This window comes from Mauremys reevesii, linkage group 5 (genome assembly GCF_016161935.1).
Source record: "Mauremys reevesii isolate NIE-2019 linkage group 5, ASM1616193v1, whole genome shotgun sequence".
NCBI lineage: Eukaryota > Metazoa > Chordata > Testudines > Geoemydidae > Mauremys > Mauremys reevesii.
In genome coordinates this window covers 74748090-74774056 of record NC_052627.1, presented here as the reverse complement: position 1 = coordinate 74774056, position 25967 = coordinate 74748090, and the positions used below count along the sequence as shown (strand labels likewise).

Genomic DNA, 25967 nt, shown 5'->3' with positions numbered 1-25967 from the left:
TGCCATGGCACCAGCTCTAACTTACAGAACTCAGGTGAGAGACCCTGGGCAGCCTCACCCCAGGTTGAGTGAGAGCCGGCACCTGGTCACAGAACAAGGGGTGGTCCAACTCACACCTCAGCCTGGTGCAAGTGGGCAGGGCCGCCTAGAGGATTCAGGGGGCCTGGGGCAATTTTGCGGGCCCCTTCCATAAAAAAGTTGCAATACTACAGAATACCATAGTCTCATTGAGGCTTGGGACAGATTGCCCCACTTAGCATTATAGAATATCAAGGTTGGAAAGGAGGTCATCTAGTCCAACCCCCTGCTCAATGCAGGACCAATCCCCAACTAAACCATCCCAGCCAGGGCTTTGTCAAGCCTGACCTTAAAAATCTCTAAGGATGGAGATTCCACCACCTTGCTGAGTAACCCATCCCAGTGCTTCACCACCCTCCTTGTGAGCTAGTGTAGCCTAATATCCAACCTAAAAACTCCCCCCCCCCCCCCCCCCGGCAGCCCTGCAGGTGGGGGGCAGCCCCACCCCACCTCTGCCCTGTTGGCACCAGCCGCCTGCCCTGGGTGCGTTGGGCTCTAGAGACCTGAGCCCAGCCCACAGCTCAGCAGCACGTGGGCTCTGCAGCCGGGGGAGGAGGGGGTAGCTGGCGGTAACAGCGGAGGGAGGGAGCCCGGAACGGCGAGGGGGCGGGGCCATTCGCTTCAGCCGTGGCTGCTCCTTCCACTCCCTGGCGGTCGGGCGCCTCTTCCGGGTGGGATTGTGAAATTGTGGCCGCGTGATTAGTCACGAGCTCAGGCGCGCGCATCCCGGATGACGTGTGAGAGCAGCCGGCCCGCGGCGATGGGGTTCGGCGCGCGGCGGCCGCTCCGCTTCCTTCTTCTCCTGCTGCTGCTGCCGCCGCCGCCGCCTGTGTCCGGGGCGGCGGGCGCGGGTCCGGGTCCGGCTGCGCTGCCGCTAGTCGTCAACACCTGGGCGTTTAGGAAAGCAACGGAAACAGGTGTCGCTGGCTCCGGGCTTTGCCTCGCGCTGCTCCGGCTGGGCTGGCCGGCGCCTGCGGGCGGGGAGCTGCGGGGGGCGGGGGCTGTCCTGCTCTCCTGCGCACCTGTACAGCGCACGGACCGGTGCAGCCCGCAGCGCTTGGAGTGCAGTGGGTTGGCGTGGCTGTGACTTAGGTCTTGCACTGCCGTCCTTGATCGCGTGTGGGAGGCTGGGCAGCAGGGGGAGATGCTGTTCTCGGGGGTATTGCTAGTACAGGTACTCAGAAAACCCATGGCCCTGGCCGTGCACACAGGTGTACTGATAGCGCTAGAAATGGGATTTGTTTTTTACCCGCAGTGCTGGTTTACCTAAATGGGTACAATTGCTCTGGATAGACTACCCCAAAGAAGTCCCTAAGCCAACTTCTCTACATATAGGGGGTCAAACATGTAATGGAAGTGTTCAAGTAATAGGAAGTGAAACTATAAATGCCTCAGTTAAACACGGGGGGATGGGATGTTTCCTTATGGCATTTGGCCCAAAATTTAAATTTTATTAAAAGCTTTGCAAACCAACAAGTAACAGGAGTGTTTCTGTGTTGCTGTCTGTAACTATAACTTAAAAAAAATCACCATTTCCCCCAAATAGCACATCACTAGGAACCTACACATAAAGGTAATTTGTTTGTTTTCCTTTTTGCACTTTCTCAGGTTGGACCATAAATTGGCACAAACTTGAGTTTTTCCATTACTTTCATTTCTAATAATCTGAATAGATATTAGTAACATAGGTATTAAAAACTGTGCTTAAATATATATATTTTAAAATTCAGTGTCTCTGTTCAGAATCCATCCCACATAATTATTTAGACAGCAGCAATTCTGACCATTATCACATTTTTTGTTACTCTGTTTTGCCTCTTTTAGGAGGCGTATATGGCAACTTACAGATAAGATGTGTATTGTTGACTCCTAGTGTCAACCACAAAGATAGGAATAGGTTGAAGAGACCCATTTAGAAAATGCACCCAAGCTAGACTACCGTAGTTTTGATATGAGTTAAAACCTAATTTTATCAGCAATGAAAGATCTCACTTGCAATATAAGGCTCTGTTTCTGCCAACATTTATCCATATGCTTAAATTGATTACTTTTGAGTAGTCTCACAGAAACAATGGGGGAATTACTCAGAATAGTAAAGTTTGGGTATGCTGTCACCTCTGTCTAGTGGAAGTCACAATTAGGGTGACCAGATGTCCTGATTTTATAGGGACAGTTCTGATTTTTGGGTCTTTTTCTTATATAGGCTCCTATTTCCCCCACCCCCATCCTGATTTTTCACACTTGCTGTCTGGTCGCCCTAGTCACAATGGAGAATGTCAGTATTAAGTCAGACTGTCCAAACTTGGCAAACACTTCCAAATTGGTGATATATCCTATAGTTAGATTTAGCCAAACCAGCAAGGTATATGTGCTTCTGGGTCACTTCACTAGCTCACCAGAAAACCACTAACAGTCTAGCTCAGAGGTGGGCAAACTTTTTGGCCTGAGGGCCACATCTGGGTATGGAAATTGTATGGTGGGCCAGGAATGCTCACAAAATTGAGGGTTGGGGTGAGGGCTCTGCTGGGGGTATGGGCTGGAAATGAGGGGTGCAGGATGGGCTGTGGGCTGGGAGTGGAGCAGAGGGGTTTGGAGTGTGAGCTCTGGGGTGAGGCTAGGAATGAGGGATTTGGGGTGCAGGAGGGTGCTCCAGGCTGGGACTAAGGGGCTTGGAGGGGGATCAGGGCTAGGGCAGGGGGTTGGGGAATAGGGGGAGAGTGAGGGGTTGGGGGTGCAGAATGGTGCTTTGGGTTGAGGCTGAGGGGTTCAGAGGCGGGCATGGGGTTGGGGCACGAGAGAAGATCTGGGTAGCGCTTACTTCAAGCAGCTCCCAGAAGCAGCAGCATGTCCCCACTCCAGCTCCTACGCGGAGGCACAGCCAGGCTGTCCCGTCCACAAGCACTGTCCCTTCAGCTCCCATTGGCCACGGTTCCTGGCCAGTGGGAACTGCAGAGCCTGCATTTGGGGCGGGGGAAACATGCGGAGCCCCCTGCCTGCCTCTGCGTGTAGGAGCCAGAGGGGGAACAAGCTGCTGCTTCCAGGAGCCACAGTACATGCTGAGTGGGACAGGCACCCAATCCTGCTCCCCAGCCAGAGCTCAAGGTCTGACAGGCCGCATGCAGCCCACGGGCTATAGTTTGCCCACCCCTGCTTTAGCTAGTCATATTAGTGCTGCAATCACATTTACCACCCAAACAAACTGAACTATTGTGCAGAAACGTTATTAAAACCAAAAATCACCACACACTGAGTTTTTACAGCCCCCAAAGCCAGTCACTTACCACCAGGTCAAGGTACACTTCAGATCTCACCAAATACAGTGCTGCAGCCAATCCTTTAGTAAACTAACTAAAGATTTATTAACTAAGAAAATAAACCTCTGCATAACTCATTTAAAATAGGTAAATTACATTACAGGTGAATTAAAGCGTGTAAATCCAAAATGCTAGTTAGGGATGTTATAGCAGATAGTTTTTTATAAGTCTGTCTGGTTTGCCCAAATAGTATTGGGGACCTCAATCCTTTGTTCAAAAGTTTCCTTTGTCAAAGTTCAGTAGTCCAGAGGAAAGAAGAAAGAGGTAAAAGGTGCTTTTTGTTCTTGCCTTTTATATCCTGCCCTCTCTTCTGGAAAAATTCTAGCTGCTTCCTAGCTTCATTTCCTAGGTGCAGGCTCAGCAGTTCTTCATATGAATTGTAAATTTTGCTTGCACCTTTTGTGTGCTATTGCTAGGGTGTCCTCACAGCTCCTTTTGTTATTCCTGAAAGGCTAACCTGTGGGTGCTTCTGAGACTCACAAGAAGTTTGAGATACAAACACATAGCGAAATGTCATAACTCCATATACAATGTTGATACACATTATAACAAGATAACAATACACAGCAGATTATAAATTTTTCAATGATATTTTGTACAAGAGTTATCACCATTTTTCAAAAGCAGTGGTGACCATATTAGTGTAGTCGATCACCTTCCCCATTATACAGCATCACATATGCATATAAATATTTGCAGGATCTGGGCCCCTGTCCTAATCCTGGCAAATTTTTCCAGGGGATGGATCTCTGCACCCATGTGGGAATCCATTAACTTCATTGTGGCTTCACGTACACTCAGGGCTCTGACCCCATGAAGCAGTTTGCATGATCAAGGTCTGTGGGCCAAGTTCAGCAAAGCCATTTGTGTTGACTCACATAAAAGGGTTTTTCAAGCCACAAACTAGATCTCAAAGGATAGATGACAGAGAGGGAGCAGGAAAAGAGATGGTTATTTTTAGTGCTGCATAAATATTGTTTTTATTTTGTTTGTTTATATACTTTAAACACTGTTAAGTTTAATTTTGTGCCTGGCACATTTGAATTATGCTTAATTCACTATGAAATGGCTCTTAAGAAATTTTTTTAACATAACATTTTCCTATTGTATATTTAAAAAATCTTTAAATATGCCATGATCCTGCATAGCTACACAGACTTAATTTAGACTCCATGTGGGCTTGGATACACCGGTGTGAAAGAGTTTGTATGTGTGGCCTTAGTACCATTCATGCCTTGGAAAGAAGGAGTGCTTTAATTACACAACCATAAATTATTGTTGGTTGTTTTTTTTTACTTAGTATATGAAATACACTATAATTGTGGACACTATAGCAACAACTCCCCACTCACACAAATATTTCATCACTTCCCATTCAGAAACATTAGCCAATTATGCAAAAAAGTTGACTTTTTATATCCTGAATTACACTTTCTCTAGATTTCACCTAAGAATAACAACATATTATACAGTTTATTTTTAGCTGCCATAGCTGGTGTAGTTTCTTGTGTATTTGTTTTTATAATTTTAAATGAAATATTAGACCGTAATTATTTTAACTTACCAGGTGTTTGTGTTGCTTACAGCATGGTATACCTTACAGTCAGGAGGCTCTGAGCTGGATGCAGTGGAGAGAGGCTGCGGTCGGTGTGAGATTGATCAGTGTGATGGAAGTGTGGGGTTTGGAGGAAGTCCAGATGAACATGGAGAAACAACATTAGATGCCATGATTATGGATGGGTAAGAAAGTTACCTGGAGAAGAGAATAATCCTAAGGATTTTTAGTACAGTTCAGTATGATGTAAGCATTGTTATATGTACCATGCCATCAGGTTGATGTGTTCAATAGACATAATACTGCACTCAAACTCTAATATTAATTGATGTGTTCGTGGGTACAGTGGAAAGAGGGAAATATCCAATCAAACAGGGAATAGATTGCCATGGCACCAGGATGTTTGGAAGCTAACTAAGCATTTTTGTTGCAATCCCTGACATTCATTTTCCGATAGCCTGATGGCCAGATATGGGAGCTAAAGTGTGCATATGGAGGTCCTGGGTATGCAGAGTAGAGATTCTCTCTGAAAATGAAGCATAATGTACAGCACCTATATGACTGTATGCCTGAAGAGGCAGAGAGAGGCTTACTTTTGCAGGATTAGGATATCTGAAGGTTTAAGATATAATCTTAATAGAGGACCATTTGCTCTTTAATTTCCATACAAATTCTACTTTCATGACAATTCTGTGTGATGTCTTTTAGACCTTATTCATTGTTTAGGTCTGGCCTACACTTGGAAGTCTTACTAGAGTAATTTGTTTGCTTAGGGGTGCAATTATTTATACCTGAAATACTTACACTAGTAAAACTCGAATATGGATGCATTTATATCAGTACAAAGATGATTTCGACCAGTACAGTATAATGTACCTCTATGCTGATATGGCTGCTTTCAGGGATGTTGTACTACTTTAACTATACCAGTATAGATAAAATGGTACAACTTCTTACTGTAGACAAGCACAGAGTATATATAGCAGAAGATATGTAATTGTTTTATTATCCTCTGTTACTGTTTAATATATGCACACCTTAAATATTTCTCACTTCCATATTCTTCTTGTTTCAGCGACACTATGGAAGTTGGGGCAGTAGCAGATCTCAGACGTATAAAAAATGCTATTGGTGTAGCACGGAAAGTGATTCAGCATACTAAGCACACATTATTAGTGGGGGAGTCAGGTAATTATGTACTTTATTCAGTTATTTCCAATTCTTACCCTTGTCTTAATTATCACTATACAATAAGGAGACTTACGATAGATGAATCTTGATGGTAGAGGAATCCCCCACATAAATATTCAAATGAATGCTGTTAAGTAATTGAAAAGCATTTATCCTTCTTTAAGTTTATTAAATATCTACAAATTATCAGGGTTTTTTATTCTGCTATTTCTGCTTGAACTAAAACAAAGGATTATGTATCCCTCTACAGACTCTGCTGCAACTATTAACTTTTAATGCCAGAGCTGTTTTAATATAACTGAAAATGCAGATACTAAGTAAAGATATTTTGACATAAGACACTATATAAATGGAAGCTGGTATATGCCAATATTTCATTTAAAATACAAGGGAAGCTTTACTAAAAAAATGAATGGCAGAATTTGGTACCTAATTTTATTTCAAAATTCATTTTCATATTTATTGAATACAGTCGTACTTTGCAATTTAAAAACATACATGAAGACTTTGTGCCTCAAAGAGCTTTTAAATAAATCAGGTACTGTACATTTTGGCACAACACACCACATGGTGATACATTCTATAAACAGTGGAAGTTTTATCTTTTTCAGGTAACTTTATTGGTGGATTAATATCTTTAAACTTTATGGAAGAAATGTTTCTAGGAAGACTTTGAATAGGAAATGGAAGATTAGTTGGCTTAAGGGTTTTTTAACTGTAGGGGGCTGCATGGAGGAAATCATGAAGGCAAAGATGAAATTTAAAAAGAGGTGATGTGGTTGTTGATAGGAGAGGACGAGTCTGTCAGTAGCATTTTGGATGGAATGAAGAAAATGAGACAAGACAGAGGAGACAGTTGCTGTAGTTGATGCAAAGACTGGGTCTGGAAGGGAGGGCTGGAGTTTGAGGTGGTTTACAGTCCCTTTTGATCTGACCAGGAGGCGGTCACTAGTGGCTGTGGTAAGAGGACTATCAGTAGCATACAAGGGATCCAGGAGGGAATGAGTAGAGAGGGAAGTAAAGAAAGTCACAATAGACTTTGTGCTTCAAGGTGAAAGAGAGGTCTGGGACAGGGTAAACTAAAAGATGTTTGGGAATAGCAGAGTAACCTGGAATACCAGGAATGACTGAGAATAAGGGAGGTAGGTTTGAAGAGCAAGTCAGAGGGGGTGACAAGCTTCAGCGCCATGTGTCAGAAGGGTAAAGAAGATGGAAGGGGGAAAAAACAAATTCTTTCTGAAGGAAGTTGGAATGGTCATACAATTTTCTCTGGAAGTGCTCAGTGGGATGAGAGCAGGGATGTTGGAAGCCAATATGAGGAGTGACACTGGGAATTGGTAAAGCAAACATTGATGGGGGAGGATAGCAGACTCACTAGAGTGTGGAGTTGAACTTTAAAAATCAGTGGAGGAGGAGAAGGCAAATTTCTGTTCTACACAAAGTATTAGAAACAATTTTTAAAAAATTGTCCTTAAAATGTGCTTAGATTGAATGACTTCTTGTAAGAGTCTTTCTACAGGATTGTTTCTGCTTTTTATCAAGCTACATACATCTCTACCGCGATATAACGCTGTCTTTGGGAGCCAAAAAATCTTACTGTGTTATAGGTGAAACCGTGTTATATCGACCTTGCTTTGATCTGCCGGAGTGCGCAACCCCCCCCCCCCCCCCCCCGAGCGTTGCTTTACTGCGTTATATCCGAATGTGTGTTATATTGGGTCGCATTATATCGGGGTAGAGGTGTATTTCTGCTCTTGTTTGGAGAGTAAAAGATTAAAACATTTGAAGCTAGGATAATCTTCTTAATTTTTCTGTCCACACACAGGTTTTTTTGAATGATTGACAGAAAAAAGAACACAACCATGCCCTTAACTGTTAAGCATTATATAAAATGTACTGTAATTGATGGTATTTTAGTGTGTGGAAAGTACAGTATATTGTTTCTGGCACTAAAATTTTAATGGGAATTCATGTTACTTTTGGTTTTCATTATTGAAAATAATTGAATCTTATATTTCTGACTTCCTAAACAGTCCTCAGAGTCTCTTTCAGTTTAAGTGACTCCAAATTATATCAGGTAGGGAGTATAAAACATGCTTTTTTTTTTTTTTTTTTTTATGAAACCATGCTACCTTAGTGCACATTGCCCAACAGCTCCACTTCCTGGAATAAAAACAGGCTACAGAAGTCATAAAAGGAGGATCAATAAACATGAACAATCAGACTTTTCTGAACTCACTTGCTCGGTTACTCCAGATACTGAAATGTTGGTAAACATTCAATAACTTAACTATCGCTCATGAAACTCCCATTACATGTGTAGTTTTAGAAAAGCAATAAAAAATTAACTAGTAAATAAATTGAAGGTTTTTTCTGTAATATTTGGATAAGCGGAAACTCCTAAGAATCTTGTAAAACTATGTATTATGTTCATATAAATATCTAAGGATTCAAGCATGGAAGGGATTGGTAACTTACAAATCTGTAAACAATTTTATCTGAATTTGATATCTTTCAGATTGATAATGCCAAAGATTACTGTAACTAAAAGGTGAATGAATAGTATTTTTTCTATTTTTTTTTCCAGTTCATTTACTTTGCATTTGGCTGTGTTTTGTGGCAATTGCTTTAATTTCTTCTCCTGTATAGACAGTTTCCACTGTTATTGATGTTTGTTTTTCACACAGTAACAATTGTAAAAAAAAATTAAGAAATAAATAATCAAATTTAAATCTTAGGAAAGTGTGATGATAAAGCCACAGAAATTGTCAGAGGTACTCAGGGACACGTATTGATATCTGAGTCTTTTTCTGCTTACCTCATATTTTAAAAAAGTCTAGCTATCAAATTGATAGTGTCTCTTTGTAATTAATTTGCTACTTACAAATTTTTGCTTGCTTAAATTAAAATTTCCAGGTTACACATAGCACAATCTTGGATTTGGATGGTATTTGTCCTGTTTGAAAGTTTCGCTCCTTTTGTACAGCAACATGTCTGAAGAGAAAGCTCTCTCATCATAGTCATAGTGAATATATTTAAATGAAGAGACAAAAAGACATAGTAGATAGCATCTCTCCTCCTAGAAGTGTAGGATATAGTGCCCTCAGTAAAGGAGGAATTGGATACTGATGGTATATCGGAGATTACACTGATACACCGTTTGTCTGAGGAACTATAGCCTATAGTTTCAGGGGGATGAGCTATACATAAACTAATATGTCATCTTGATCATAACATATATTGTATGATAAATCTAATGTACTCATGCTATAATATTGTTGAATTTGTCTTTTGCCTGTTAAAGCATCACTGTTTGCAGAAAGCATGGGATTTCCATGTGAAGATTTAACCACTCAAAATTCTCTTTCAATATATTTAAAGTGGCTTAATCAAAGCTGTCAGCCAAACTACTGGAAGGTACAGTATAATTGTTTTATTTTAGAAATTTGATCACACAACTTTGCTTGTTACTCTTGACCTGTTAAAGAAAGAAATGCTTCTTATTAAGGAAACAAAGAACGTTCCATTAAACATTTTTTTAAAAATCCTGGAATTCTCACTCACTTGATATACTTGGGGATTGGAAGCCTGTTTGCTGCCTGATTTGTAGAATTCTGTTAATGTTGATATTAGTACAGTGATTTTTCATTTCTGAATTTCGGAGAAAATCCTAACCCTCAACAACAGAGGATGATTTCTCAGTGAGGCATGAGTGCAGAAACTTAAAATTGAGTCTCTAAATGAAATCCCTTACTGGGAATTAAGGCCTTGGTCTTGCAGGTACACCTCTACCCCGCTATAACTCTGTCCTCGGGAGACAAAAAATCTGACCGTGTTATAGGTGTAACCGCGTTATATCGAACTTGCTTTGATCCACTGGAGTGCACAGCACCGCCCCACTGGAGTGCTGCTTTATCGCGTTATATTCGAATTTGTGTTATATCGGGTCACGTTATATCGAGGTAGAGGTGTATTTAGTCACGAGTCACTTTTACATATGGAAGTAGTCCCGTTAAAATCACAGGGACTATTCATAGGCTTAAGTCTTTCCAAAATTGAAGCCTAAATTGGTAGCTGTAGATGATGACCAACATAAGTTAGCATGTTTGTCTCTGTGCACAGACTGTTACTTGCAGAGCCCACTCATCTGTAGATTGTGTTGTCTTTTTTTGTATCTGAAATGTAGTGGAATTGAGACAGTTTAATTTGGTACATACTCTCTTGCCTATTCGTTTACTTGATAAAGTGTCCTGCCTAAAGTATTACTTTTAACCAACTTTAGTCATCCTAAGTACAGGGTTTTACTTTTATCTCTTAGTGTGGTACTAACATCAACTTTGTTTTTGTGGGTTCTTTATCTTGCTGAAAATGCAAACTTGTTTTGACCAAAGAATGAGTCTTGTGATTGTTCTGCTACTTTTCTCTAATAGGCACTATCAGATTAACAGACCCTGTATCACACATTATTGAAAGCCAATCAATGCATCTCTTAATAAGAATATCCATAGCGTTTGTAACTTCAGTACAACTGTGCATTAGATATCTTAAAATATTGTACAGCGGTAGTTATATAGTGGAATTTAGATTTTTGTTGCAGTAGTTTGTTTAAAATGCATCTTTATTGAAATATTAAAGACTCTTATGAATAAAATATTGATTACAGAATGTAATACCAGATGCTTCAAAATCCTGCGGACCATACAAACAGGCTAAACAATTAAATAGTGAAGAATGGATCAACTCACAGAAAAGAATAAATATTCATAATCATGATACAATTGGTAACTCTCTTTGGTTATTTTATGCTAAAAGATGTATTCTTTTTTTTGCTTCATGATCAACTCAATCTTACTGAGTTCAAATAAAAAAATATTTAAAACTGCTAGTATACCAGATATACAGCACCATTTTCAAGTGTGTACTACTTACACACGTTATGAAGGAGTTTGTTGCAATTCCTTAGTCAATTTAGGGTTTGTAAGTCTAGAATCTATTTTAATCTTTCCTCTACTTTTTAACTTCTGATTTGAGCAACAGCATTGTTTGCAAATTGGCATGCTTAAAATAGGTTCGGAGTAATATTCTTGTAAAGACTTTGATACTTTACTGGTAAAGCTTTTTTTGTTGTTGGGTTGTAGGCAATTTTGTATGTTTATAAAATTATTTCTTGTATTTCATGATTAATTTTTCACATGTTGTCGGCATAGCAGACATTCCAGAACTGCAGACTTCAGAGAGACATTTCCAGACACCTCAGTACAGATTATTTATCTATATTTTGTCAGTTAAAATTTATCTTCTGCGTTTTGGACTGGATCTTTGCCAACTTGTTGATTGATTGTCATGCAAAAAATCTTCAAAATTTTCATTACCAAAGAATTACCACTTAAGTGCTGAGACACACACAAATTCATCTAAGTACTTAAGAACATGCCTAATTGACTTTAGTGGAACTACTTACTGCTTTAAGAATCGTTCTAAATTGAGGCCTGAATTACATAACTGCTGGAAGTAAGGGGGTGCCAAGATTGGTGGGTCATATGTTGAATGGTATGTCACCTCTTCATTTGTACTTGGTTAAGGTAGTTAAACTTTATTAATGTATTTCAGAGTGTTTATGTTTGTACTAGAGGCTTTTTGAACTGTTTGAAATTTGGATAAAATAAACACTCACTAGAGAATTTAAATTATACTTATAATTGTTTTACCAAGGATTATTATATATGGCCCAATTTTCAAATGTTTTAAAATACAAATATTTAGGTCCCTCTGAAAATGACAATTCAGGTGTAAAACTTCATTTTAAAAATAGGGCCCTTACAAGGGCTAATAAAAATATGATCAGTTTTCATGCTGCTGAATTGTAACACTGATGTTTTAACAAATATATAAGAAATTATTCTTTTAAGCTTCACCATTATTTAAATCTATAGGCATGATTGTAATTGGTGGTTCCGGAAATGTTGCAGTGGGGACATCTACAAATGGTGCAGTCCACAAAATCCAGGGGTTAGTATTTGTAGTTTGAGAAAAAGACATATGGTATTTGTAATCCTTGATTTCATGTAAGTCTCTGTGTAGGTGAGGTGATATTTTGCTTATCTAATGATCATGTTTGTACAGGTACTAGCACAACAGGGCCCCATTTTCTGGTGGGTCTTTAAGGTGCTGCTGCAATTACAGTTTTTAGTGGGCTTGTTTTTTCAACTTTGTATATAAATATAGTAGAAGTTACTTTAGGCCTGCTTTTTTTTTTCATTTTTAAATGGGAGCAAGAATAGGTTATTTATGAGCATTGTCTAAAGAATGTGTGGATCTATGGTTGAACTGAGTTGGTTGCTTTATGCTTGTAATAGCCTTTAAAAGCTTTTTTTAAAAAAAAAACACAATATATGATAAATGACACACATTTTCACTCTTTGAAAAAACTCATGTCAGTGATAAGTTTGATTTGGTCTGACCCAATAAATATTTCCAGAACTTTAGGAGTCACAACAGGATCAAGGAATGAGGGCTTGTTTACACATGGACCTATTCAGGACCTATTATTGAATAACTCTGTATGAACTCTTATTCAAGAATGAGTGCCTTTTTCCAAATTTGCCTAATCCACTGTGGAAGTGGACTAAGCTGAACCAGAAACCTTCTGTATCTTGAAGGAAGAATACTCTGGAAGGCTGAAACTGTGGAACAGTCACTATTTCACCAGGTGGTTTTGCTTTTTTCTTGGCAGTGTGTTGGAGTGTCCAAGTGTCAGTCCTTGTTACTGAGAGTAGAGTGCTCTCATTACCATGATGTAAGGTTAGGAGTTCCTGGAGTATGAAACTGTAAAATCCTGGTGTGTTCTCATTGCTGCTATATATTTATTTATTTTATTTATCGAAACAAGAACCCTAAGAATTTGCCTGTAAATATTGGGTTTAGCTCTGCTCTGGTACACTGAGGCAACCCCACTGGCTTCAGCCAGGTTGCACAGTAGTGTAACTGGGACCAGAATTTGGCCCATTGTAACTAACTGTCTTCATTTTAACTTGATGGGTTTCTTTTCCTTCCTCTATATAGTCGTGTAGGGGACTCGCCAATAGCTGGAGCTGGAGCCTATGCTGATAGTACAACTGGAGGAGCGGCAGCCACTGGAGATGGTGATATCATGATGCGCTTTTTGCCCAGGTTTGTCCCTTTGGGGAAGATTGCTTACATTTTTGCCAGAGAATTCCTGTGAAACAAATCAACAAATAAAGTGATGAATTAATAAAATTTTCGGTTTTATTGGCTGTTTAACATATTTGGCCATTGCTTGCTTTTTTATTCATGCCAATCAACATGGCCATAAAAATGAGACTAGCCCCACATCCTCTGTTACAGACAACAAATCACTTACCAATTCTTTAACATGTTTTCTGCTACCTTGTTGCAAATCCTGTGAATGTTGCCAAACCTTGACTTTGACAGAAGGAATGAGTGTATTCCAGATGTAAATGCGCTCCACCAAAAATGCCTTGTGTCCTACACTCAAGTTTCAGTTGTGGGAACAAAACATTTCTTAAGTGTTAGGAAGAAGAGTAAGTGGTCTCTGAAGTGGCTGTTTTCTTCACCATACGGTTCCACATGGAGAATTATTAGCTAAATTGGAAAAGATGGGGATCAGTATGAAAATTGAAAGGTGGATAAGGAACTGATTAAAGGGGGGACTACAACAGATCATACTGAAAGCTGAATTGTCAGGCTGGAGAGAGGTTACTAGTGGAGTTGCTTAGGGTTCGATTTTGGGACCAATCTTATTTAATCTTTTTATTACTGACCTTGGCACAAAAAGTGGGAATGTGCTAATAAAGTTTGCGGATGACATAAAGCTGCCAATACAGAGAAGGACTGGGATATCATACAGGAAGATCTGGATGACCTTGTAAACTGGAGTAATAGTAATAGGATGAAATTTAATAGTGAAAAGTGCAAAGTTATGCATTTAGGGATTAATAACAAGAACTATTGTCATAAGCTGGGGAGGCATCAGTTGGAAGTAACAGAGGAGGAGAAGGACCTCAGAGTATTGGTTGATCACAGGATGACTATGAGCCGCCAATGTGACATGGCTGTGAAAAAAGCTAATGTGGTCTTGGGATGCATCAGGTGAGGTATTTCCAGTAGAGATAAGGAGGTGTTAGTACCATTATACAAGGCACTGGTGAGACTTCATCTGGAATACTGTGTGCAGTTTGGTCTCCCATGTTTAAGAAGGATGAATTCAAACTGGAACAAGTTCAGAGAAGGGACTAACAGGATGATTCGAGGAATGGAAAAACTGTCATATGAAAGGAGACTCAAAGAGCTTGGCTTGTTTAGCCTAACCAAAAGAAGGTTATGGGGAGATATGATTGCTCTCTATAAATATATCAGAGGAATAAATAACAGGGAGGGAGAGGAATTATTTAAGTTCAGTACCAATGTGACACAAGAACAAATGGATATAAACTGGCTATCAGGAAGTTTAGACTTGAAATTAGACAAAGGTTTCTAACCATCAGAGGAGTGAAGTTCTGGAACAGCCTTCTAAGGGGAGTAGTGGGGGCAAAAGACATATCTGGCTTTAAGACTAAGCTTGATAAGTTTATGGAGGGGATGGTATAATGGGATAGCCTAATTTTGGCAATTAATTCGTCTTTGACTACTAGTGGTAAATATGCCCAATGGCTTGTGATGGGATTTTAGATGGGGTGGGATCTGGTTACTAAGAGAATTCTTTCCTGGCTGGTGAGTCTTGCCCACATGCTCAGGGTTTAGCTGATCGCCATATTTGGGGTTGGGAAGGAATTTTCCTCCAGGGAAGATTGGCAGAAGCCCTGGGGGGTTTTCACCTTCCTCTGCAGCATGGGGCACGGGTCACTTGCTGGAAAGTTCTCTGCAACTTGAAGTCTTTAAACCATGATTTGAGGACTTCAATGGCTCAGACACAGGTTTGATACAGGAGTGGGTGGGTGAGATTCTGTGGCCTGCATTGTGCAGGAGGTCAGACTAGATGATCAAAATGGTCCCTTCTGATCTTAAAGTCTATGATTCATTGGAATCATATATTGTCAGCATCTTAATTTGTGCCTGCGCCTTTTCATTTTCAAAAAAGGTGTAGTCTGTATAAAATCTGTGTCTGAATTTTGCAAATGGTCTTCATGGATCACCTCAAATTGAATACATTACAGTACTCCATTCTGAAGGTTACAGAGACATTGATATTTACAGTAGAATTCACAGCAGTGATCCAAACTATTCAGGCAACTGAACTGCCCACTCTAAAACTCTGGCAACACAAATCAGTGCCTGCCAGCTCGTATTCACTTGTAAGTGGTGTAGACCTCAGTGGATCTTGAGCTACTCCAGATCAGTCTTGAAATAAGAGTGGACATTGGCTTGTTCATTGAGTTATTTTGAATTTTGAGAAGCTAGCTATAGGGCTACATTGATTTCAGCTCACAAGCTAATAGTTAAGATGCTAAGTCATCTCTTAGGCAGCCTGAAGAACTGGTTGCAAAAGCTTGAAAAAGCAGTGCTTACACATACCAGTTTTGGTAAATGACTGGACTAGAAGACTCTGTCTGTGTCCTTTCTGTTTTTGTTCTTGTGCAGATTGACAACGGTATATAGTGTACGGTGAAATAGCTCTGAATTGTCAAAAGTCCAGAAAACAGTAATTATTTTGCCCCTTGTTTTTTCACTTCTGAAATGTTGATGTATGGTATAAGTTAATGTCTCAAAATAATTGACTTATGAAGAAACAAACTTTTGAGGAATATAGCTCTACATTCACATTTTTATCCAGCTCAGGTGAATAGATAGGGTTTTTTGGTAACTTGTATCTCTGTGACAGAAGATATGGAGTCCAGAGATAAGGAACTTCCCAAAATGTGATAGTAGTCCTCCTCCAAAATGCCAGATTTGAAGCTCATTCCCTCCTTAGTTGAGTTTTTCTTATTGTAGCAAGACACAGTGGCTTGATATATTCATGTTTCCTGAAAACAAAACAGAATACTCTTTTAGGCCCATCTTGTACCATTACTCAAAATTCTTGACTTTGAGATTTTGCATTGTGGAAATGTAGAACTGGTCAGCAGTATCGTTAATCTAATGATATTATTATGTATTGTTACTATTTATATTAAGGTATTTAAGTTTGGTTTTGCATTTAAAATAAAACACCTTTAAAACAAGAAAACACCTTTGATGGCTCCCCGGTAAATCTGAGACAACTTTAATTACGTTTTTTTTTTTTTTTAAATGAAGAAAAACAGCAATTCAACAGTTCTTGCAAACTTCAAGCAGGAAGGAGTTGATCAGTAGCTTAGTCTCCAATTTTGTATTTGTGTTCCAAAGTAAATTATTTTGCTGTGTTCATATTAAGTAGACATGCAATTGATTGAGTTCCGATCTATCATATTTTAGAATGTCTATTCTGATTATATTCAGTCACAATGAGTAACACTTCTGATTTGTTTCCTAAATCAGCTATCAAGCAGTAGAATATATGAGGACAGGAACAGATCCAACTACAGCTTGCCAGAAAGTTATTTCCAGGATCCAGAAGTATGTTCCATACTTCTTTGGTGCTGTTATCTGTGCCAACACAACTGGAAGTTATGGTATATCTTACTGTTATATTTTGTTCAACACAAAGAACTTTGACACAAACGAGTGAAACATAGAGGTGGATTTTAAAGGAGCAGGCTGCAACTTTTTTTAACTTTAACCATTGTTGGGGGCTGGAGGGAGCAAGGGGACAGTCCACTCTCACTATCAAATACCAGGCATGATAGTACATGATTAAATGGTATCCTGCCAAACACCCAGTGAATCAGGTTGGCCCTCTTCAGCCTAATATCTAAGATTTGCACAGAACTTTCCTGGAGGAGTTAGTAAATACTCAAAACCATTTACAACCTCAATTTCTCATATTTTTATAGGTATGATTAATTTGAAGGTTGTTTAAAAAAAAAACTTTTTTGGGACATGGCATAAGGCAGTTGGAATGTGTACACAGCTTCAAAGCAATCCAAGATCAGTCATTATGCTGGGCATCTCATTAGTGAACCCTTAGATCAGTAGAAAGTAAAATTTGCTGATCAATATGGCTTATTGGGTAGACTGCTTGTTGTATATCTTTGATCTTACTTCCCACAGTTCTGTGTTTGAGAGATTAGAGTTGTAGAAACACATTACACTCATCAGTATTAAGATATATTTTTTTCTAATTTACATTACTAAGTTTATTAAGTGCACTACACTCGTAATGAGAACACTGAAAAGTAAAATGCTTTTGAGAAATCTCAATGTTGGGTTAAACAGATTGTAAAAGGAAATTACACCATTGTAGCAGAATTAATAATTGAATCTTTAGAAGATGAAATATGACAGGCATACTAATCCAATAGGGAATAGGCAAGTCACTTTTGTTTCTTTTTTCCTTTCCCAGGTGCTGCCTGCAATAAAGTTCCAGGATTCACTCAGTTTCACTTCATGGTTTATAGTCCTTTGCTAAATCAGCCATCTGAGCAAGTAGTAGACTGCATTTAATTTTTTCTGTACCAACTGCATTTACAATTAAACACAAAGGAGGAAAAGAAGGTTGAAAAGGCTCACTGGCTGCCATTTTACAAAGTGTTTGCAGTTTCTTTTTTGCACAGATATTTGAGGAAGAGTAATGTATGTGGAGATAGCACATATCTCTCTCCTTTTTTTAACGTATTTTGTTTTATTAGCATGTCACCAAATGTCAGTAAACTTGATCTGTAGTTTCTCAGTCTATCAAACTAATTTATTAATCTGGCAGGTTATTTCTAAATTCTGGTGGGCAAGTTGACTTCATCTACAGGATGAACAAATTTGATTTTTTTTTTTTTTAAGATTCCAGGATGCTGTGTAGAGATCCAAAATATCTACTAATGATAGTGGGATTTCAAAAGACTCTGCTGGTGTATGTTGATGACTATAGTTTAAAATGGGAAATGACTTTTGGAACCAGTCTCAAAAACAGATGAAAATTTGCATGACTGTTGTACCAAGAAGAACTGGAGAACAATTTCATGACTGAATGGAGAGCAATGAAGTAAGCTTCTGCTTTTGTGGTGATGCTTCATCGTTCCATGATGTTCAGTCACGGTGATGCAGTATTACATTGCGAATGTTATCCTGCAATATCGAGAAGTTACTCTATTTTGTGGCTTTTTGTGACTCAGGTACAGTATATCTTCACTCCCTCCTTTCTTCTTTTATTTCTGGGAACAAATGGAGATGTTTCTTACTCCCCTTCCAATCCCAAAGTATTGGGTAGGATCCCATTAACTGACTTATTTTCAGAAGATGGTTTCCATACTGTGCTTCCCTTTTCACTTCCCATGTTGTGTTCTATGAGTGTGGGCAGTGCTTCTGTGATCAGCATTCCATTGTTGCCTACGCTCAGGTTAAAGCACCCATCAAATGTACAGATTCCGAGCCCACAGGACAGTTCTAGAAGAACTGTGGGTGGAATAAGACTGATTTTTCTGTATTAAATGTTTCACTGGCCATAATTCATTTTTGTAAATCTCTTCATTTTAACTGACCTTCTTGGCAACTGAATCCCAGATTAATAAATTAGAGGTGATAAGTAACAGCATGGATTTGTCAAGAATAAATCATGTCAAACCAACCTGAGAGCTTTCTTTGACAGAGTAACAAGCCTTGTGGATGGGGGGAAGTGGTAGATGTGCTATATCTTGACTTTAGTAAGGCTTTTGATACTGTCTCGCATGACCTTTTCATAAACAAACTAGGGAAATACAACCTAGATGGAGCTACTATAAAGTGGGTGCACAACTGGTTGGAAAATCGTTCCCAGAGTAATCATCAATGGTTCACAGTCATGCTGGAAGGGCATAACGAGTGGGGTCCCACAGTGATCGGTTCTGGGTCCGGTTCTGTTCAATATCTTCATCAATTATTTAGATAATGGCATAGAGAGTACACTTATAAAGTTTGTGGATGATATGAAGCTGGGAGGGGTTGCAGGTGCTTTGGAGGATAGGATTAAAATTCAAAATGATCTGGATAAACTGGAGAAATGGTCTGAAGTAAATAGGATGAAATTGAATAAGGACAAATGCAAAGTACTCCACTTAGGAAGGAAATATCAGTTGCATGCATACAAAATGGGAAATGACTGCCTAGGAAGGAGTACTGTGAAAAGTCATCTGGGGGTCATAGTGGATCACAAGCTAAATGAGTCAACAGTGTAATGCTGTTGCAAAAAAACCCAATATCATTCTGGGATATATTAACAAGAGTATTGTAAGCAAGACGAGAAGTAATTCTTCTGCTCAACTTTGCGCTGATTAGGCCTCAACTGGAGAATTCTGGGCACCACATTTCAGGAACGATGCGGACAAATTGGAGAAAGTCCAGAGAAGAGCAACAAAATTGATTAAAGGTCTAGAAAATATGACCTATGAGGGAAGATTGAAAACATTGGCTTTGTTTAGTCCTGGAGAGGAGAAGACAGAGGACAGATAATAGTTTTCAAGTACATAAAAGGTTGTTACAAGGAGGAGGGAGAAAAATTGTTGTTCTTAACCTCTGAGGATAGGACAAGAAGCAATGGGCTTAAATTGCAGCAAGGGCGGTTTAGGTTGGACATTAGGAAAAACTTCCTGTCAGGGTAGTTAAGCACTGGACTAAATTGCCTAGGGAGGTTGTGGAATCTCCATCATTGGGGATTTTTAAGAGGAGGTTGGACAAACACCTGTCAGGGACAGTCTGGATAATACTTAGTCCTGCCTTTTATTGAAAATTGAATTATGAAGTTCAGTCAGTTCTCTTTGCAGGATGCTTAGTAAAGGGAAATGCTTCCTTTGTCCCTTCTGTGCTCTGTGCATGCCCTGCCCCCCGTCCCCCTCCACACACACACCCTTTGTATGTTACACCTCTAAAGGAGCAATTGCATGTATACAATGGAATTTATCTTTAGGGAACAAAATTATTTGAGTGCCTAGCACCCTGAGAAAGTGCTTTTTCTCATTTCTTCTCCTACTACGTCTCATTTGCAGATACCAAGTCTTATTTATAATGTACTGCCACATACTGCGGTTCTTTCCATAGATTTTTGAAGATCGGTTTTAAAGGATCTTTGATCTTCCTTCTAACTTGGCAAGCTTGCTGATCAATTTATTAAATCAAGAGCTTGAGAGTGATAAGGAAATTTAAAAGGGAAAAAAATTAAAATGACCATATCATACCATAAATATTTTAATCAGCTCTGTCTACTTGAATAAAACCACTGGGTAATGCAAGCTTACTTTAATGTATCTTAATAATTAGTTTTTTGGTGTCCTTGTATACTCTGCATTAAAATGGTTGTTGCCTTATGTTCTGAGTTTGTGTTTTTAAAAGCTGGAAAGTTTCCAGACAAGAATGGCTGTTGTTTTTAATGACATGCTATTAACTGTTCTGGTGATGAAGTTCAATTTGGAGGATTAATTTCCTTCACTAGCTGTTGAATGTGGATGAAAAGATGCTTTAAGAACACTTGTGGAAGGTTTTCATGGGTTTGAATTAACTCTACTCAGAATGCTTTTCCTCTGTAAAAGTGTCAGTTCTCTGTACATTGTGTTAATTTTTATGCAAACAAGTAGTCAAAGGGCTAGATAAACAATAGGACATAAGCAGGTAAGGCCAACATTTAAGCACAACTTAGATCTGGAAAAGCCCTGCTCAGCTGCTGCTTAACTCTCTCTGCAAGTACCTAAATTCCCTAAGTGCCTAAGTTGCTGCCAGTATGCATGCACAAAACCCTCAGTTCTGATGACACCGAGCTGCTTGGAGTTCTAACTCAAGCCTAAGTCTCAGTGTTCTCCCGTCTGTCTTGTGTGATCCAGTGGGCATGCTCAGAGCTTTCCTAACTGCACAAAAGGCAGCTAGATTTGGGTGGAGAATGTCCAGAATATGTGACAGCTCAGCTGGGTTGTGAGAGACTTGACTTCAGATCCCCACTCTGGCTGATTTGAACAGCGACTTGAACTTAGGTCTCCTATATCCCATGTGAATGATCTACTCACTGGACTTTGAGGTATTCTCCTGTTAGAACTGTTCCACTTTCTATAAATTAAATAGTCCTTGGGCTGCGGAGAGGAGAGGAGAGTGACTGTACAGCCCCCAAGGAGCAGGACTGAGCCATTGGGGTTTGAGTTCAACATAGTAGAGAACAAAGGAACTGATATAAAATTGGGTTGGGGGAAAAGGGGAGCATGCAATGGGAACTCATCCAAGTTCTTCCCATTTGGAATGTTATGAGGAGGCTTGAATATGCCAGGGAGCATATTCTGCTGAGCACCTTGGGTTTGGCCCTCCCTTGGCAGAACTCGGCTGCCTCTCAGTGAGACATGGATACCAGTTATGTGGGTTTGTTTGTGCTTTGGCATGGCTGTGATGCACCTTGGGGCCTGAATAATATTGCTTCCATTTAAATTAAACCTGTAACCTAAACATAATCAAATTTATACCATTTAGGAACAAGTTATTGTGAGTATACAAGAATTTAGTCCCTCGGGGGGAGGGGTGGGAGGGTATTAAATTTGTAATGTTATTTGTGGAGTTCCTAATAATGCCTCCATAACAAGAATTAGCCATTTCTGAAACTTTGTCATGAGAGAGTGAGGGTATGACATTTGGTGATGAACTATCTGTTGGCAAAATAAGTCCTGATATAGTTATTATCCAATCATATTTTGATTATTAAAAGGAGAACATACGTTCATAAAAACATTTCCCAAATGAACAAGGATCAATTTTCCATATGGAATTGAGGGTCATCAAATCAAGAACTCTTATAGTTCACTGTTAATTTGTTTTCCTGGGAAGAATGTGTTTAAAATATTAAAACAAAAGATATTAATAGAGGCAAAAGACCAGGATTGAATTTATTTTATTACTGCTTCAAGACTAGTATTTAGAAAAGTTTACTAGTCCCAAAAACTTTTGTACTGGTCTGCCACAATGTTTCCAACCTTGGCAGTTCACCAGCTAGTGAACCTTAAAATGACATTCTGACTTTCTCTTTATCACTGTGGCTGCAATAGGGATTTTGCATCCACTATTTGGAGATTTTGCTAGACAGCTTCATTCCACTCAAAGCTGGGAATCCACATATGGGTCATAGAAACTATTTGTTTCATTGCTATTCCAGTTCTTAAAATAACTGCTAAAAATTACAGAGAAATTTAAATGGGAGCAAAGAGGGAAAGCGAGATGGTAATTGGCATGATGTGATGTCATAGTTCAATAACTTGTTGCTCATCAGTTCTAAATAAGCATGTTCTATTACAGTGGGATTGAAAATGTGTGCTATATGTATATGTACGCATCATGGAACTAAAAAGAGATGTCTCATAACCTTGATCACTGCTTAAAAGCTGTATCAGTATTGCATTTAGTACTTTAATTCGCTTATTCAGCATGCTGAAGGGTTTATGATCTAGAAAGACAAAACTTAAAAGAATAGAATGCACAAAACAGGTAAATGTACATTCAACACTGGGATTCTTCAGGTGTAGTAAGTGTGTGTGTGTGTGTGTACTCTGCAATAAAAGACCTGATCTGGCCTGGGTTACCTGACGTGGGCTCAAGGTGCAGAGCTATAAAATTTCAGTGTAGCTGTTCCAAGCCTGGGCTCTGGGACCCTCCCCCTTTGCAGAGTCTCAGAGCCTGGGCTCCAGCCCAAGCCTGAATCTTTACACTGCAGTTTTATAGCTCCTGAGTTCCAGCTCCAGGAGCCCAAGTCAGCTGTGCCACGAGTCTTTTATCACCCTCTAGATATATCCTTTGAGTCCTACTTTGTAAATTAGCTTTTGAATTTAGAACTCAATCTATTTTTTCATCTTGGTTCCCTAGTCTTCCTTACTGAATTAGTGATTTGCCAGATTTATACAGACACAAATTACTTCAGCTGTCTGGGTCTAACTGATGGGAAAACATGGTGCAGCTTGTTTTTACATGGCATTGAACTGCTATTTAGTTAGTTCCCTGTTAGTCCTTGGAAATATTTAACTGTGCTTCATTGTGGCTGCCTATGTATCTAATATATTTTCATCCATCAGTTGTAGTCTTCTTTTGTATGGCTGGTGTAAAGCAACAACTACAATTTCACCTGAAGTTGATTGAGCCAAATGGTTACCTCAGGAGTAGCAGAATTTATTGCAGTAATGCCTCCTTCATATTTATAAATTGGGCAGTAGATAGTGATATGTTCAATGGTATGTCGTGGGGAGCCACACTCGCACACCTGGGAGTCCTTGGTTTTCCATTTGTGCATTAAATATCCATATCTACCATGGTTTGGTTTGAATTCGGTTCAGAATTGACCAAGATGACTGGGAGGTCAAACCCAAGAACCTTCTATGTGGGATCTGGCACAAGTACTTATATTTTAAGTCTTGTTTAGCCCAATCTGCTTTCCAAGCCTCCTTCTGATCATAGCCTGATTGCATGAAGCTAAATGAATGTTCCCAGAAATGCTTGCGGGACTTAAGACATTGTGGGGGGGTGTTGTCAAGGTCTTGGTGAATAGGAAGACGTCTGTTTTCCTGAATTTGCTGAGCTTTACGGAATGTTGCAGCACTTTGGCGTATCAGCGGGGGAGTGATGTTAGGACAGGTAGCCATGGTGTTGTGATGCATTGCATCACTGTATTTAGCTGGGTATCTTCCATTAGGAGAGTGACCAGATAGCAAGTGTGAAAAATCAGGGTGGAGTGTGTGTGTGTGTGGGGGGGGAAATAGGCACCTTTATAAAACAAAATTCCAAATATTGGGACTGTCCCTATAAAACTGGGATATCTGATCAACCTATCTCAATGACACTGCATTAGGGAGAACCAGTTCAGGTCCTCAGAATGTTTTGAAGGTAACTCTGTAAAATAGAAATTGAGTAATGGTAATTTTGGTTTAAATCTGTGATTCTTTTAAATAGCAACATCCATGCTGCTGCCTGAAAAGCCCAAATTTCTGAATTATCTATAAACACTTAATCTAGCTGATACTAATGATTATGTGTACATAGCTATTGTCTCACCTTACCAGGTTTTTTTTACCTCCATCTCAAAACAAGATGCAAGCAGGGAGTAAGCACTGCATTGGATTTAATTACTAACAATTTGATCTAGTGGGACAGAAACGTCAGTGACATGGTTAACTTTACTCTGACTAACTAGAGTGTACAAGGGTATGTTTGTAAATTAAGCACTGTATCACAAATGTCCTCACCAGGGGGTCTGTTCACTCCTCCATGTAATTCCCATTAAATTTACAGCGAAAGAACATTATGGAAATGTCCATGCAGCAGATGTGGCAGAATCTCTGATTTTTATGAACTAGTTTTGCCATTATTGTTTGAGATGCTGAGTCAGGTGGTGAACATTTTAGATGTTTGTGCATTTAAGAGTATTTGCTGGGTTTTCATCTGCCCCCCGGACAGATGGAATCAACTTAGCTAAATACACCTGCTGCTGCAACACTCTCTTGTAGTGTATAGCTACAGTATTATGTTTACAATGACAGGTGGTGTTATGTGAAATAAAAGCTATAGCAACTTGTAAGTATGCCACTTGTTCAGGTAATTCCTGTGAGATGTTACTGATGATTCTTAATGGGTTGTTTGAAACAACATAGGGAGAAAGCTTTTGGAAAAAAAAATTCCTCCCCAGGTAGACTTTTGCAAATACATTACTGTGAAATGTCAAGTTTTGTTTGTTAGAAATGATCCATGTAAGATTCTGCATGAATATTTTTTTTTATGTATGATTTGAACTGGAAGTTTTTCTTTTTGAAACTTGAATGGTGTTCTTTTCCAGGCTGGCAAATTACATTTCACTGAGTGTTTGTATTTTGTTCAATTATATTATTGAAGAAGCTTCTTTGAAAAATGGATTTTGATTGGTTATGCATGGATAAAGCATACAAAATGAAATTGTAAATGGCCACTTTAATGTAGTTTGAAAGTTTTATTGTATTTTATGGTTACATTTTGCATTTACCTATCACCTTCCATCTGAAGATATCAGACCTCTACAAGCATTAAGAAATTTAATCTCACAAGAAACTCTGTGACATAGATAACTTTTATTATTCCCTTGTTGATGGAATAGTCGGCACTGATCAAGCTTCCTAGGTACAAAATTTTACTTGTTCTACAACTTCACTGCTGCTGTGTTTCAAAACTTTATCTGTTGTTCCTTTTCCAAGATGTAACTACTTCATCTTCTAGACATTTATTATAAGTTCAAGTCATCTACACCAATTTTTCAAGGTATCAAAGAGTAGTATCATTAAACATGTCTGATAGCACAATATCTGCCTAAGCTAAGGCCCAGATATGGCATTGTGCAACCTGCAAGGAGACTGCTGTACCTAGCTAGAGCCCCATTGAAGTCAGTGGGAATGTCTGTGGGTGCAGCAGGCTGTATGTACATTACTCAATACAAAATTTGGGCATGAATGATCATCTTTGGTTTGACCCTATGAGACTATTTGTCAAACCTTCCCCATTCTAGAATTTCATTGCATACTGTTGCCTTTAATTCTACCTTTGCACATTCTTCAGAATGTCCAGAAAATGATTTTCTCCATGTTAGGACTGTAGCTAATATAAAGTGAGCGGTGTCATCCTTGATAGACTTCCTACTATATTCTGTATTTACTTTGCCTTTAGTGTTGATCATTCTGCTTGGATTGAATGGGTGGTGTAAATTGGGTGTGATACTGTTAATTGGTGAAGGTCTACATGCATGTTGGGATCTGGTTGACTTCCTTAACACATGG

The 25967-nt window shown here is 39.2% G+C and overlaps 1 protein-coding gene across 1 annotated transcript; it reads left to right on the top strand.

Annotated features, from left to right (window-relative positions):
• The first annotated feature begins 765 nt into the window (after nt 1–765).
• On the top strand, nt 766–18811 carry AGA (aspartylglucosaminidase). Its single transcript, XM_039541634.1, has 9 exons — nt 766–995; nt 4979–5132; nt 6023–6135; nt 9443–9555; nt 10802–10919; nt 12072–12147; nt 13201–13308; nt 16633–16766; nt 17597–18811. The coding sequence occupies exons 1-9, from the start codon at nt 809–811 to the stop codon at nt 17695–17697; spliced, it is 1104 nt and encodes a 367-aa protein (XP_039397568.1). The 5' UTR covers nt 766–808; the 3' UTR covers nt 17698–18811.
• Nucleotides 18812–25967: the final 7156 nt, after the last annotated feature.

Bases quoted from the DNA above. Each gene is read 5' to 3' on its own strand.
- AGA (XM_039541634.1), top strand. From the start codon at position 809: ATGACGTGTGAGAGCAGCCGGCCCGCGGCGATGGGGTTCGGCGCGCGG. The intron at 12,148-13,200 runs GTTAGTATTTGT...TCCTCTATATAG, and splicing joins GCAGTCCACAAAATCCAGGG to TCGTGTAGGGGACTCGCCAA. The intron at 13,309-16,632 runs GTTTGTCCCTTT...TTCCTAAATCAG, and splicing joins ATGATGCGCTTTTTGCCCAG to CTATCAAGCAGTAGAATATA.